The sequence below is a fragment of the Carassius auratus genome, chromosome 27 (genome assembly GCF_003368295.1).
Source record: "Carassius auratus strain Wakin chromosome 27, ASM336829v1, whole genome shotgun sequence".
NCBI classification, from domain to species: Eukaryota; Metazoa; Chordata; class Actinopteri; order Cypriniformes; family Cyprinidae; genus Carassius; species Carassius auratus.
The window spans coordinates 28,421,917-28,439,096 of record NC_039269.1 but is presented as its reverse complement, the minus strand read 5'-3'; the positions used below and the strand labels follow the sequence as shown (position 1 = coordinate 28,439,096).

At 35.8% G+C, this 17,180-nt stretch overlaps 1 protein-coding gene across 1 annotated transcript in view; it reads left to right on the top strand.

Moving 5' to 3' along the window:
• Positions 1-470: 470 nt before the first annotated feature.
• Positions 471-17,180, top strand: part of tmie (transmembrane inner ear) — a 28,748-nt gene continuing 12,038 nt past the window's right edge. The window contains exons 1-3 of the mRNA XM_026207009.1: positions 471-1,019; positions 7,567-7,684; positions 8,292-8,441. Of these exons, the coding sequence (XP_026062794.1) occupies positions 666-1,019; positions 7,567-7,684; positions 8,292-8,441 (622 nt within the window). The 5' untranslated portion in view covers positions 471-665. The remainder of the gene's footprint in view (positions 1,020-7,566; positions 7,685-8,291; positions 8,442-17,180) is intronic.

Genomic DNA, 17,180 nt, shown 5'->3' with positions numbered 1-17,180 from the left:
CAAAGACTGTAGTGTTTTATATAAAGTAGACTAGTGTGTTCCCGCTGATCTAAAAGTGTATGCATAAGATTAAAGTATGTGTCATTTTGTCATCAGAGTTACATTTTGACAAAGGAATGTTATGTTGTGATAGCAGAGTTTAGGTTTTGACAGTAGAGCTTCAATTTGACACAGATGTGAATGGTATATTTCCCAGTGTTGTGTGATGTTTACTTGTGTGTAGAGTTTTAGCACAATGAGCGAAGTTTTTTTTTTTTTTTCTGCCGTATGTGTTGTGCAGGAAACCATGCTAAAATAACTTATTGATCATTTGTCCTCTACTCATATTTTATGTGAAAAAGAATAAACGTAGTTGGTATTTTACTGCCACTAGAGTTCTTTTCAGCTGGAAACTGCACTGAATCGTATGTACAGCATAGGTAGTTTGTGCAAAAAAAAAAAAAAAAAGTATAAATAGTAATGATTTTCCAATGAGCCAATGTAAAAAAAAAAAAAAAGGCTGCCTTTTCCATTAAACTTTTGCCGTGAGTAAATTGTCCTTATCTCAGTGGTACAACTTCCTGTGATCCTCTTTCCGTGTAACTCCCTTCCCCCCACGACTCTTGTAACCTCTCTGTTCACCGGGCAGCAGGGCTGTAAACGACACCGGGGCTATTAATTAATTAATGGCCTTTAGCCGAGCGGCTGGCTCTCTGGGCCGGGCTCAGGCAGAGAGCACAGTATCTCTGTTTGGAGACATTAAGACAACAAGAGACCAGAGCAGCATTCATGTAGAGGAGCTGGTGGCTGTTTCACGCTGTACCTCTATCAATCACCTGCATCATTGTGATCCTGCACAGTTTTCTGGCCAGAAAGAAGCAGCAGGGGGAGGGATGAGACGTGGGAGAAGAAGAGGGAAAATGGGGATGGAGGGGCCTAGGCATCAACCGCCTACCCTCGTCCCATTGCTGATGAGCGTGACGGCTGTGTTGATATCACACCACGTCTTCAACGCCGCTGCACAGATACCAGACCCAGAGGTAAGAGCTGCTTAGAAGTTATGGCTCCTAAACTGCACCATTGTTGCGACTATCTTTGTTTTGAACAGGTGATTTTTTTAACTCAAAATGCTGAAAGATGTACTGGAATAGAGGATTTGGATCTTTGGATCTGAAACTTCACCTCTGAAGGACATTAGTCACAAAAGATAATACCTGCTGTATGCTTCTATACGACAATGCTGCCCCTAGCAGAATTATTAGTGCTGGCTATTACTATTACTTACTTTTAGAGATATGGGTAACACTTTATAATACTGTTCTTTCATTAATGAACCACTACACAGGAACAAATGAGTTACACAACATAGTAACTTCAGACCATGAGGTAACACTTTATTTTAAGGTGTCCATGTTACACGTGCACATGCACTTAATATTACAGGTGCTGGTCATATAATTAGAATATCATCAAAAAGTTGATTTATTTCACTCATTCCATTCAAAAAGTGAAACTTGTATATTATATTCATTCATTACACACAGAATGGATAAATTTCAAATGTTTATTTCTTTTAATTTTGATGATTATAACTGACAACTAAGGAAAATCCCAAATTCAGTATCTCAGGAAATTAGAATATTGTGAAAAGGTTCAATATTGAAGACACCTGGTGCCACACGCTAATCAACTAATGGTAAATGGACTGCATTTATATAGCGCTTTCAACAGACCACATGGCCATCCAAAGCGCTTTACAATTTGCCTCACATTCACCCATTCACACACACATTCACACACCGACTGCGGTGTCTGCCATGCAAGGCACCATCCAGCTCATCAGGAGCAGCTGGGGTTAGGTGTCTTGCTCAAGGACACCTCGACACTTGGTCAGGTGGAGCCGGGGATTGAACCACCAACCTTTCGGTTTGTTGGGACATATTACATTAGGATTTAATGATGTTAACAAAAGCCACCAACAGAAGATGATCAATTAACAGTAGAGACCAACAGGCACCATTATAGTTTCCATTAAAACCAACACAATTTCATTATAACCAGTAAAACCATTACAAATTATGTTTTTTTTTCTTCAGTAGGGGACTGAAATAAATGTATTATTGTATGAACTAAAACAGCAGAATGCAAAATGTATAATATGACAATAAGCATAAACCTAGGATCTTGAAACCTGAAACAACAGAAATGTTCAATTTGAGTATTCTCAATCTCTCAGATGCAACTCATTGTAGAATCGCTGCTGTCTGTTTGAAAGAATGGGATATTCATGTCAGACAATGTGAAGTAATAAATAGCAGTGAACGTTTGGACTAGGGGTGTCCTCGGATATTAATAAAGTGCGTGCTCTATAGCACGGATGGCCAACTTTGATAGCTATGAGGGCCAGCATTTTTTATCTTTTATATAGTTCCTTCTTATTGAAGAAAATAAAAGTATATAATGAATGCAATTTGTTTTGAAAGATTGTATTAACTATCAAACTTGTGCAGTTAAGCTAATTGAGAAGGAAATCTTTGTTGTCGGTTGACATCAATATCACCCCAACAAATAAACATCTCAATTTCATTGTCTGTAAATTTGCAACAAACAAATGTCCAGGTGAACCACAAGACATGTTAAATGCCTCTGCCAATACAACATCATGCAAATACAACATCGGTTGTACTTAAAGTTTCTGGTAAGCACTGATAATACTACAGGGTTCTTTTTAGTCGACTTTAACAGCAGGTGTCAGACGTACCGTTTTCCTACTCCCACTGCTAATTAAACACTCATTAAAGGGTCAATTATCCAGGTGCCTCCAATTTTCTCTGCTGGTACAATGTTTAACTCCAACATAAAACAGCTTAAGGAATACAAATATGGTTCGGGTACATTTGAAGTTCCGGTGGACTCAGGAAAACAGGATAACTTTCATTTATATTTATAGACACATAAAAATGCCATGATCATAGAGATTTGTTCTCATCTGCAGGGAATATGTGTATTACAAGACACACAATTATATCAGTCATGTCGTGTTAGATCATGTCATGCTAGAAGAACAAGTGCTAAACATGAGAAAATAACAATGCATTCTCTGTTTGAATTGTCTTCATGCTATGCAATACACTATACATGAATCTAAGTGTAATGCATTGTACAGTGCACATGATGGATGAGCAGACAGTGTCTGATATGTTCGGTTGCTGTTTGTCTATAGACTTGCTAAGGATGGTACATCAAATACGAGTCAATGTTATTTCTCTAGAGGACAGAAGAGAAGGGACATGATGAAGTACATTACAAAGAAATATATCAATATGTGATCTACTGCCAGCTGAACTCTCAGAACAGTCTGTGCCACTCACAATAACGATTGCATCTCATGATTGATTGGCTGTCAGCAACACTGAAGGACCCAACAAATCCTTACATCTAACAGGTCATGCTTTTCTGCCTTAATGCTGAAATTTTACAGTATCTTTTTGTTTGTTTTCAAAAACGATATATATTTTTTTCATTTACAAACCAAAAACAGAAGGACTGTATATACCAGTTAAGATTAATTTTTTGCTTCACAAATAAAAACCAAAATTCACAATTACTGTCAAGTTTAGAGTAGATGCCAAATTAAACTACATAAATACATGTTTGAATAAGATGTGTAAGATAGCAAATTGCTATTTCTCTTGAACACAGATTTAAATAAATAAATAAATAAAATAATAAAAAAAGTACATTGAAACAAATCTATTTAATAATTATAGTCTGATTTTTGAACAACGTATAAACATCATATGAAATAAATAATACAGAACTGATTTTAGTGTATTGTACATTAGATTTAAAAAATCATGTCGATTTGGAGGGTATTATTTTTATTTCATTTTATTTTATATTGAAAAGTTAATTGGCGCAGTTGGGCAGACAGAGGTGGCATGTAACTGAGATAATTGAATCATTATAATTATTGGTGTTGTTATTTAATAATTCCAGGGTTTGAAATTACACTAAATTAGATTTCAGCCAAATCTTTATCATTCAACACGACATATATGATAGCTAACCACCAACATTTAATGTAAATTCATAGTCTATAAGTATTATGACATCATTGCAATTAAAATACATGCATAGTTTACTGTGCAAGAGACTAAATTCTTTGTAAAAGAAAAACAGCGGAAATTTCCCCATTATACTTGAACAGCCAGGTTGTATTTTTCATATATATGTGTATATATATATATATATATATATATATATATATAGAGAGAGAGAGAGAGAGAGAGAGAGAGAGAGAGAGAGAGAGAGAGAGAGAGGGAGAATATGTTACTGTAAAATACCTTTGAGATGTTTCTCGTTGACTGGAACTATGCTGTTTGGTTTTAGCTGAAAGTATTTAATACTGAATCAAAATTAAATGTAATAAATTTATCAATGTAGAGGCCATGAATCTCTGATTAACCGAAAGGACTTGGTTAGTCATACAGGGAGTAGTAAAAGGCATTTCTAATTCTCAGCAGGAACGGGCTCAGTACAGATCCCTGAGGTACTCTGCTTTGCTGATATTACACAGTGTGTGAAATAAAAAGGATTTCCCCTCATTCTCTGGTTGAGATATTGATCTATCGATCAGACATTTAAATCTATGCTCCGGGGCTTTTTCTTTGTACAGTATATACATGCACATTGTATCCACAAAGCATCTATGCAGCTTGCATACATGTGAAGTAAACTGGAGAAACACAGATGCCAAGCTATGAATATCTGAATGAGCTTTCAGCACACTGACTATTGATGTGCCATAGCAGGCGACCATGTTAAAACCTCAGGGTATATTGAATAAGACTGAAACATCAATAGTAATTCACTTTTAGCCGAAGGGACATCTGCTATCTTCAGCCTCACTGATGGAAATGTTACCCTTTATCTAGCAAAAATATCAATGCTAATGTTAATCAGTCAATACTAAATACTAATGGTATAAGTCAATACTAATTAGTGTGTTTTTTTTTGTTTGTTTGTTTTTTTGTTTTTGCTAAGGCAAACATCACTACTGCTTTTGGTGACACACGGGGTTAGAGATTTGAACAAACACTTCACGCTACATTAAAAATAATTGGCTTTATTGATTTCGTTCAGCAAGTAATCAGCCAGCAACCAGGGCTGCGTTTCCCAAAGGCATTGAGAGTATGCCGTAGAGCCATTGCCACCAATGGAGCTACGATCAACTTAGGTTTAGGATGCTTTTGGGAAGCGCAGCCCTGAACACAACAGAGCACAACAGTCGGGTGCCAGAAATGAAAAATGCTGCTTATTTTCTTCATAGGGAGATATATATTTAACAATAACTTGTAAAACTTTAAATACAGACCTGTGCTGTGAGTTCTGAGGCTGTCAATAGATGATACATGCTTTTGTTGAAGCCACCAGTTTGCGTTATTTCAACTTATGTTTTAGTATAGGGACCCATTCTGACCATTAACTAGTTACTTATTAGTACGCCTATTATTAACATATTGGCTGATTATTAGCACTTATAAATTAAAATAAAATTATTAATTTATGCATTTAGCAGACACTTTTATCCAAAGCGACTTACAGTGCATTCAGGCAAAGCACATGTTCTGCATGATCATACATTTTTGTGCATAAAATAAAAGTATATAATGATTTCAATCATCTTCTTGCTGTTTGGTTTTGATACATGACTTTATAACACTTTTTAAATCTCCATTGAAAAACAAAACAACATTATGGAACCAGCAGGCCTCAAAAAGTGAGCTGGCAGTCATTCTCTCTATAGAGTTGTGTGTGCACTGTGCAAACACTGGATACAATACAGGTGTCAGAACATTCACCATGTACATCACTATATTCATGTTATACTTTCCACCTTCTCAAACTTAAATCTGTTTATGGATGCACTATACAGTACTTGTTATATGCATGTGTCAAAAGGGCATGTAACTCCTTGGCAGATTTGGTACATCTCAACATACAAGACCATCATCTGCTTGAAACCACCAGAACTAGTAGGATCTGTTCTCCAAGATGTCTTGAGGTGACAAACTGGAAGATATATTTTAGATCACAAAGACAGCCATTGTATAACCAACCACATGAATTTTGAAGTGGACAATACAGTTCCCATGAAGACAATGCACTGCTTCCTTCAGTTAAAAGCTTTGTATTAAGGACCTTAGTTTTATTAGCAGGGCAATATGACCTTCAGGCCTGAGGACTGGGGACAGGTGAAATTACGTTTGTCTGCAGGTATATTAGTGTAGGAGTGCAGATTCAAATCAGATAAGGAGTGATAACCTGTGTGGAAGAACGTGGACAACACATCAATGTGTCAAAACTGACCGAATCCCTGAACACAAACTTTCACCAATGCTTTGTACTGTATGACATAAATACTGAATTATTTAAACGAAAGCAACACATTTTCATCTTAAAGCTACTGTCTGTCACACATGAAGCCTGAAGGTCTCCTGAACCTGTCAATGCTGGAGTTAAGTATTCAAAAGTTTAGAAACACTTTTTTTTTTTTAAGGACCTGATAATGATAATGATCACAGGATTGATCTGTAATCGATCAGTAAAACATTTCAAATGCTGTAAATGCATGTTTTTGTTTGCTCTTCTGCAAACTTGCAGTAAAGACAGCTGTGCAGACAGCAAGTTTGTTGAAATATTTATGTCACATATTATAAAATCCCATCCCACTTTTCAAGAAATGTGAGCATACTTTGAATAAAGGCACAGTTCATTAAGCAACACTACTAATTAAATTTTTCTGATAATAAGAAAGATTTCCTGATTTTAAAGGATAATGTAACACAGCATTTTCTGCTGGAATAGTTTCAAGTGTATAGTGTATTTTTAGAAAAACAAATGCTACATTTCTGAACGGAAGATTTAATCTTAATAATCATAAATCCCCATTATCTTTCAATTTCAAACATGTAAAAAATAAAAATTGTTAGATTAAATCTTCAAGTTGCATATGTTTCAGTGCTCAGCACCTGACTGCTTTACAATAAGATACATCCCATAAAACCTTGAGATATTATTTTCTGATATCTTATCCATAAAGACAAATATTCCACGAAACCCCATGATTAAATGATTTAAAAACAATATAAAACATATAAAACGCAGAAAAATAGCTAAATAAAAATTAAAAACACAGATTAAAAATGATTTTCTTTTCTTTTTTTCTTTTTTTTTTTACCTGAAACTACATAAACAGGTTGCTACTGAAACATATCCATAGATCCTTCCAAATGCATCTGGATGCTAGCTTAGAATCTCTCTCCTTTTATTTTTATTTTGACACTTGCTTCCACTTTCCTCATCTTTATGCCTAAAAATGTACTGCAAGCAATTTACAGTTTCAAGTGTTTCTTCCTCTCTCCTTTCCACTGTGATCACCATGTGAAAGTGGTAGTTTCAAATCTTACTGTGGTTCTTAATCACCGCTACTGTCACCATTTCAGTGGTGCAATTACCTGGATATTGCAAGAGATGCAGAAAAAAAAAACATTAATATTTTTTTTCTTTCTTTTATCCCTGCAGCTTCTGCCAACAGACCCTCCAAAAAAGCCAGATCCAGTCACTTCAGAAACTGTGGTGTTTTGGGGTCTTCGATTATGGCAGGTTATAGGCATTTTCTCCATGTTCATCCTAGCAATTAGTAAGTGTCTAAAAGAAAAATCCATTATTTACTATAACTGTTTTTCACTCTATTATTCCCATATTCTTTCTTTCATGCTTGGAACACAAAAGGTATATTAAGCCACTCTTTTCAGTATAATAAAAGTGAGCACCGGGGCTGTCAAGCTCCAAAGTGACAAAAAGAGCACTTTAACTTCAAAAGAATTGTATAGACTATGTTTTAAAACTTTAATGAAACCTATGCAGTATTGTTTCTGAAGCTCAAAAACTCACAGTAACTGCATGGAAAAGAGCAACCAGTATATTATTCAGAATCCCTCTTTTTGTGTTCCACAGAAGAAATAGCTCACGTTATTTATAAAGATTATTATTGACATGAGTGTGAAAAAATGAAGACAGAATTTTCCTTTTTGTGGGTGACCTCTCTAAAATGCCAAGCTATGCCTATATTTGAATTCAGAATTCACTTGAATAGACCCTTAATTATTTACACATAGTGAATAACATTAAGCGATTTAATGAAATTCCCCCAGAGCAAAATATCAATTACAGAACAAACAGATGCTGCCTGCTGTGAAGGACAACTCTCTTTCAAATGTTTCACAGCTTTCTTCCTCATTTCACAGTAATAACACTGTGCTGCATCTTCAAATGCCGAATTCCACGAACGAAAAAAGAGATAGAGGCTCGAAACGTACAAAGACAAGCAGCGAAAACGTATGCCAACACACTGGAGACGGTGCCCCCCCTCAACGAACTCACGGAGGTGCCGGGAGGTAAGTGATAAACAGCCTGCTTTCAGATAATAGAGATCTGATCATGTTATTGTCTGATTTGTGACCATCTTCTTTGATTTAGTCTGTTATTTTGGTCTTTTAAGTTCACATTATCCCATAGTGTAAAATTCCCAGTGCAATAAACTATTTATTTTACGTAAATTAATTAATACAGACATGCAGTACACTGATGTGAATAGTTAGTTAACATATACAGACAAATTAATATAAAAAAAAATAAATAAAAAATAATAATAATTGTGTAATTATGTCAAAGCTTTGCAGAGATACAGCCTTAGATGTACTGTGGTATCGTGCCATCAGATTCGTTGGTGTGGTAACTAAAAAAAAAGTTTTGCATGGTCTAAAGATGATCTGGTTTGATTTTCACAAAAATTGGCGCAATTCTCTATGAGGATTCAAAAAAAAAAAAAAAAAAAAAATTTTAACATAATAACATCTAAATTGCAAGTCCAGCCAATTATGGCATAATTGTCATTAATGCTTTCAACATGATCCAAAGAATCTATCAAGATTAGTTTCATGACAATAGGCAAAACTAATAAAAAATGATTCCCAAAATGGCCAATATTGGGGATCTTGGGTATGGATGACCTCTGTATGCTGCACTAAATCTAAAATGATCGGTTTTGATGTTTGGTCAAACTGTTCAGAAGTTTTAATCAAAAATGTCAATTAAGGAAACGCGGTTAGAAAATTTTAATGTTGTTATAATTGCTAAAGCATTTATCATGGTAAACGTTATTATTATCATGATATTGAAATTTAGTTGCAAAAAAGTGTTGTCATAATGCAACGTGATCTCATGAGAATACGTGTGTATTTTTACGTTAATTGTGGTTCTACCACACATACATTTACTTACGTTTTCATGCACATAAAAACGTACAATTCTGACGTATTAATAGCAGTAAAACGTACAAATAGTTACGTGTTAGCAGCGAAAAAAACAATGTATATGTCAATGTATATGAATTCCCATGTATTATTATTAAAATCGTGGCTTTAATGATTTAAATCTGTTGTATTTAATTGTCATATCAATACATGTTTTTATTGAAAGCAGTTTACTCATTAATAGGAAATAACATTTCTATGCAATACAACCATAGATACACAAAAGCACAGCATAAAATTACAAATCACGTCCATTTTATTTGTTTGCTGTACTCCATATCTTTAGAATCCAGATGTTTGCAAGGAACATATCCAAATTCAGCCCTTTATCAATCAATCTTCATCTTCATTCTCAGCAACAGCGACTGTCACAGTCTAAGCCTGTGCTCGTTATGATCATAGACAGTAAAAGAAATGGACACAGCAACCCCATTGGAACTCAATTGAGACAAGTAAAGCCCATTTTTAGCGTTTTTTAGCACTTCCGTTTCTGACGCGCAGACTCAAACTAAACTTAACGACGTCAGCAACCTGTCTGACAGATGTAAATCTTCTAGTAGCTGTGCGTGCAAACTGCCATCGTTAATCTTGCAGAGACGGTGAGCTTGAGCGGGGAGTTCTTTGTCGTGAGTGAGCAGGAGTAAGTATTCTGATTAATTATTTTGTATAGTATTTTAAAATGTAACGCCAGTACGCCATATTAAGTTAATTGCCTGCGAGCTTCTCCTCCTGTCTGTACGGTAATGCGACAGAGAGTTGAGTGGTTATGAAACAATCGTTAGCCTATTTTTTACAAAAACTGTTTATACGGGGCCATAATGTAACATAAAAGGTAATTGAGCTCTTTATACATTGTCGTGTATCTTTAGAAATAAATAATGGACAAACGGAGTCTTTAAACGGCTCAGATGTAAAGTTATTCGCCGTCAAAGTGACGCCAAAATGAATGGGAGTCAATGGGAATGCTAACGCAAATGAAGTTCTGCTACAATATGGCAGCCCCCAGCCGACTTCCACTTCCGGTCAACTTCCTTGCCGCCTGGTTATGATTCGAATTTGAAAATAGCGCCAGTGCTTCACGACTTGGTTTACGGCACTGATATCGAACGCTCATTGGTTCTCACCTAATTCGTCACAGATTGCGACATTTCGTCTTTTGAAACACTAGAAATCAGTACTGGTACTGCGCCAATGCGCCTTCACGGAGAGAATACAGATACATAATTTCACGGATTAATAAATTAAATTCTTCTCTGTACCCTATAAAAACGATTACCTCCAGAGAGGACTGCGACTGGAACTCATTATCATTTCAACTACTTTTGGTACCACTTTTGATATTTTTGAAAAAAATAAATGATTAACGTTACGTTTGTTTGTCTGTTATTTGTTTATTTATAACAGTAACGTTATGTAGTTTTAAGAAATGGTTATGGGTAGGTTTAGGGGTAGATGTAGGATTAACGTTAGTGGCACAAAATAACGTTTTAATATTATATTTTTACTAAAATTGTTTTATTATGTTTTATTCTTTTAACATTCTGTATAAAATGGGTAGGTTTAGGTTCGGGTGGGGTATAGGGATCTTACATTTATAAAAAAAAATTATAAAAAGGGAAAATATACATAAATATTAAAAAATTAATCAGATACGCATTGAAAAGCAGCTTCATGAGCAAATTTCTATGGATAATTGACTGGTCAGAGAACACGTTCTATCTTTACATATTTGAGGTTGTTTTTACATAAATTTAGATACGTATTGAACCTGTAATTACGTCCAGATAATACGTAAACGACACTATAAATACGTAAAGGCACATACGTATTGGACAGTTTTAATTTTACGTCTAAATATGTACGTTTTGATTGTGAGATCAGTGACCCAGTTTTTGTCCTCATGTTGATTATTAATTTGATTCCAGGTGTTTCTCCTTAATCCCTCGTTATTAAAAGCCCTAGTCCTTTCAGTTAGTGTTTGTCCGGTATTGAATGTCAACCATTGTGTCTATGTGTGTGAACCTGCCTGTGTTCCTCATTGTGTTATAAAATAAACCCCTTGATGTTAATCTTCCTGGTCTCTGCCACAGTAGGCCAGCCGTAATCTTTGTTAAAAATGCAAGTCTTAAATAACACAGTTGCAACTTTCGATTTTAACATTGTGTTATTAAATATTGGAATACCTAAGATTAATGAATGTATATGAATATTAACTAATGAATTAACAACTGTTAACTAATGAAGCCCTAATGTAGAGTGTGACCGAACAATAAAGAATCAAAACACTTTCAAACAATACCTAGGGCATGTTTTAGTCCAGATTAAAATGTAAAAATGTTTGAAAATAAATTGTCTAAATATTAAAGTATTTGGTGCTGTAGCAAACACAAAAATCCGAATTGCTGTTTAAATAAGTTAAACACTTTTCAGAAACAGAAAGTAGTGCAGCTGCTTTGCTTCCAGGGTTTCTGGGATAACGGCTGCATTTCTGCAGTTTGAGTGTGAAAGTGTCTCTCAAGCGCTCTGCCATGTGCTTGCATGCTTGTTTACATCAGAGTGTGCATGCGTCTTTCACATTGCAAGCGGTGTTGTGCATTTCGATGAGAAAATAATTCCTTAAAATGCATCCCAAATTCTGAATAATTTGAAATATAAAATTATTCAGGGTATTTAGAAGTGCCCACGATAACAATATTGTGCATATTCATTACCGTGATATATCGTATTACAGATTATTGGTACATGTCTAACGTAAATTTTTCCATATCATCCTACCACTAGGTGGCGCTGTGCTAAAACCGTGCAAGTTAGGTCATGGTTATTATAACGCAAACCAAGATTGTTCTGAATACGCTAAAGCAATGAGGAAATATAGCCTCACATCCATTTTGGCAAGCTCTTCATCACATTTATTCATGTGTTCTGGTTTGCACGAAAATTAGACAAAATTAGAAAAAAGTTTTTCATGACGGAAAATTACTTTCAGTGCTTTAAGAAAATTTGTCATCTAAACATTTTATTAAAAAAAAATATAAAATTCTAATTTTGTTGAAAAAAATTACTGCCTTGTAGAAACCCTTCGGTAAATAAAAACAAACATAAAAACAAACATCTTGCTGGAGTATATTATAGTCGTTAGTTGGATCTCTGGCCAATCAACTCCTTATTTCAGATTACCTGAACTGTTTTTTTCTTTCTTTTTTTTCTATACAGGCTTCTCACATTCCCTTTTTCTTCCATATTTTTTTGCATTTCATTTCAAATCCATTCTTTTAGCTGACGTATCTGATGTCATCTGTCTTTTCTCTTTCCCTTTGCTAATCTGTATTATTTTCCCTCTTTGCACGTCTCTTGTGTGTTTGCTCAGCTCTTGAGGAAGCGTCTGCTCTGCAGACAGTCTCTGATCAGGTACAGGCTCGCTGTAGTGGACACCTTCCTGTGGTCAGGGAAGAAGATGAACTTCTCATCAACGTAGCAGATCTATTCCTCTCAGAACAATCACATTAACATTGTGATTACCATACCAAACCCTCAGAGAGTTGTCATGATAGCATTTGTTCAAAGCAGCTTTACAGTAATAAATAGGAAATAAAATATAATTGTCAATGCTGTAAAGTTCAGCAATTATGAACTGATTTCAGTGTCGTTGTTGCACACACAGAACAAGTGGATTGTTTTCTGGTGGCACATTTTATTTAGTTGTCACTGCACTTAAATCTGCAGCAGATCACATATTGAGCAGTAATAAGCAGAGGTGTCAAGTAACGAAGTACAAATACTTCGTTACTGTACTTAAGTAGAAATTTGGGGTATCTATACTTTACTTGAGTGATTATTTTTCAGCCGACTTTTTACTTCTACTCCTTACATTTTCAGGCAAGTATCTGTACTTTCTACTCCTTACATTTTAAAAATTGCTTCGTTACTGCTATTTAATTTTCGGCTTGTTTTCATTACGGCTTGTCATCATTCAAAAAAAAAAAAAAAAAAAAAAAAAACCTATCCAGATAAATCGCGCCATCCGGATGTAGTGAATTTGATTGTGGTTGGATGAGAAGTATAAACATATACCATTCCGACACCCTATTGGTCTGTACGCGATCCATCGCACCTGCACGTGACACAAATCACATCACAGTCCAGCCAGGACAGACAGTTTTGGGTTCGTTTATCAAAAAATATATTTCTTAAAAGTAGGGTTGGGTATGGAACCGGTATCCGATCGCCTCAGAGTCAGTTCGCTTAAATTTCACATGAAACCAGCGTCAGACCGGTCTCCTCCCGTCTTTCAGCGCGCTCTTCAATCCGCAGAGGCGCAGACCGCGAACGGAGCAGCGCATGCGCACTTAAAAAATAGAGGACACAAGGTATGTGTTTATCGATAGATTGTTAGAATATCCATATCTGTGCAGTTCTTTGTCATAAATACAGTTTACAAAAGGTCACGAGGTAGCAGTCGGTTTCTCATCTGTAAAGTTTTCGCTCATCACACTACAGCCGTTTTCTCCTGCGAAAATCTAACCCTTAACACATATGAACGAACACATCCTTTAATTACACTTACTTAAATATACTTAATTTAACCATACGTACTTTATACATACACTACTGTGCAAAAGTCTTAGACACGTTAGTATTTTCACTTAAAAGAATGGTGTTCGGACAGTTATTTATATATTTTGCTGTAGTGTGTCAGTATAAAATATCAGTTTACATTTCCAAACATTCATTTTGCCGTTGTCAGACTGCTTGTGCATTCAAAATCGCACTAGATTATTATTAAAATTAATGGCAAATTGATATTTTCTACTGACACACTACAGCAAAAGATATAAATAACTGGCTTAAAACCCTTTTTGGGGAGAAAATACTAATTTTTCCATAAGACTTTTGCACAATACTGTATTTTAAAAACGACATTGTTGCTACTTTATAAGGAATGACCATACAGTAATTCACAGAACTGATTTAAGACAGTGACAGACAGCACTCATCTTAACTAAATATCAGAGTGAGTGGCAGAGATACAGTAGAAACATTATGTGTGGTTTTGTATTAAATAATGACCCAGATTGTGAAATACATTTATTAGCCTTAGATTAAGGGAAGCACAACTTGCACAACAAGCTATGGATTTATTTTAAATATTTGTAATGTTCTTTAAAGGTATCCATAGTTTTTTTGTGGTTCTTTTTTTTAAAGTATCGGTTCAGGCACCGTTTAGGAGCCTGTACCGTTTTAAAAGTATTGAAAAGGCACTGGACCCTACTTAAAACTTATTATTTCTCACTGGCTCATTTACCAAATGAGTGCTTTTTCTTCGTCCTCCACAAATTAAGCTACTGTAGGTAGTTCGGTAGCGAGACGTTTTAATAAATTCGCGTTTTCGATTGACGATGTGATTGACAATGTTGTGATAAGTAGGCTATACCAACTTTGTAACTCGTTCCCCCCCGAACACTGGACATAGCAGACGTATGTACCAAATACAAGAAGCTATCAATCAAGAAAGTATCAGGATTATGATTTCTTTTTCAGTTTTAGTTTTTGATTAATCACAAGTTATTGATGACAAGCCTCTGAAGTTTGACTTTTTGCACCATAACAATGCTTATTGGCAACTAGTCATCATATCTCTAGTCCTTTAATGTATTTGCATTGTACTAAAGTGCGTTCATTTTAAATGGGCATATATGCGGCTGATGAAGACCTGAAGGTCGAAACGTTACTTGATTAAATTCCTCTGGAGCAGTAGTTTTCAGTGTTCAGACTTCACTTCTTTATTTGTCTATATCATTTAGTTGTCTTGCACCTGCGTCCTAATTGGATGTTTGGGATGTGCACACCATTTTTGTATTTTCATATATGCGGCTGAAACAGGAAGCCTAGTGCATCCCAAATTTTTCAGCATGAACATTTTAATATAACATTATAGTCATTATGGCCTATGGCCTTTAGAAAAATGTTTTTTGAGGCGGTGGGGTAGTGCACAATAGGCCCCTGTGGTGCGACCTAAGTTTTGTTCTTAATGGCATTTTTCCCCCCTTACATTAAAAAAATAATTGGCCTTCTGGAAAGTATGTTCATTTACTGCACATGTACTCAATACTTAGTAGGGGATCCTTTTGCTTTAATTACTGCCTCAGTTCAGCGAGGCATGGAGGTGATCAGTTTGTGGCACTGCTGAGGTGGTCTGGAAGCCCAGGTTTCTTTGACAGTGGTCTTCAGCTCATCTGCATTGTTTGGTCTCTTGTTTCTCATCTTCCTCTTGACAATAGCTCATAGATTCTCTCTGAGGTTCAGGTCTGGTGAGTTTGCTGGACAGTCAAGTACACCAACACCATGGTCATTTAACCAACTTTTGGTGCTTTTGGCAGTATGGGCAGGTGCCAAATCCTGCTGGAAAATGAAATCAGCATCTTCAAAAGCTGGTCAGCAGAAGGAAACATGAAGTGTTCCAAGGTTTCTTGGTAAATGGTTGCAATGATTTTGGTTATCAAAAAACACAATGGACCAACACCAGCAGATGACATCGCTCCCCAAATCATCACAGACTGTGGAAACTTAACACTGGTCTTCAAGTAACTTGGGCTATGATCTTCTCCACCCTTCTCTAGACTCTAGGATTTTGGTTTCCAAATGAAATACAAAACTTGCTCTCATCTGAAAAGAGGACTGTGGAACACTGGGCAACAGTCCAGTTCTTCTTCTCCTTATCCCAGGTAAGACACCTCTGACATTGTCTGAGGTTCAGGAGTGGCTTAACAAGAGTAATACGACAACTGTAGCCAAATTCCTTGACAAATCTGTGCCCCAACCTCAGTTCATTCCTTGAGAAGGTCACTCAAATTCTTGAATCGATTTTTCTTGACAATCCTCATAAGGCTGTGGTTCTCTTGGTTGGTTGTGCATCTTTTTCTTCCACACTTTTTCCTTCCACTCAACTTTCTGTTAACATACTCGGATACAGCACTCTGTGAACAGCCAGCTTTTTTGGTAATGAATGTTTGTGTCTTACCCTCCTTGTGAAGAGTGTCAATGATAATCTTCTGGACAACTGTCAGATCAGCAGTCTTCCCCATGATTGTGTAGCCTAGTGAACCAAACTGAGAGAACATGTTGAAGGCTCAGGAAACTTTTGCAAGTGTTTTGAGTTGATTAGCTGATTGGCATGTCACCATATTCTAATTTGTTGAGATCTTGAATTGGTGGGTTCATAGGTGGAGCATGTGTAAGCTTAGCCTTCCCCTGCCCACAGGTTTTTTTTTTTTTTTTGCAAAAATGCCACTAATTTGGACAGAAATGCCCCTGCACAAACAAATAAAAACTATTATGTCTGTTACTAACAAATTTTTGCACTATGTTGCACCTTATTTCATTTTAGGTGTTTTTACAGTGTTGCACATTATAACCAATCACACATGATACTGTTGAGCTTAGAGATGCAATGGCCAATCAAATATGTCCAGATGAGTCATCGCTGAAACTCGTATGCTTTGTTGAATGGGCGCACATTCAATGACTGAGATTTCTCTCATCATAAACAACGAAGCGCAGATGTAGGCCTACGTACAATGTAAGGGATTCATTTAGCAGTGTATACAGTTTCAGTGATTATAACAATACTTTTTTTTGGCATTTAAGTGCGATAGATCAAGGTTAGTGATAATGTCATTTCTGTACATAATTTATTTGCCAATGGAATAACCTTGGAAAGAAAACGTCATCAATTTCTGATATTTTAATTAAATTGTAATCACATTAAATGCAAATTCAGTCCCATTAAACATATTTTATTAGTCTATACATGACACCCATGTC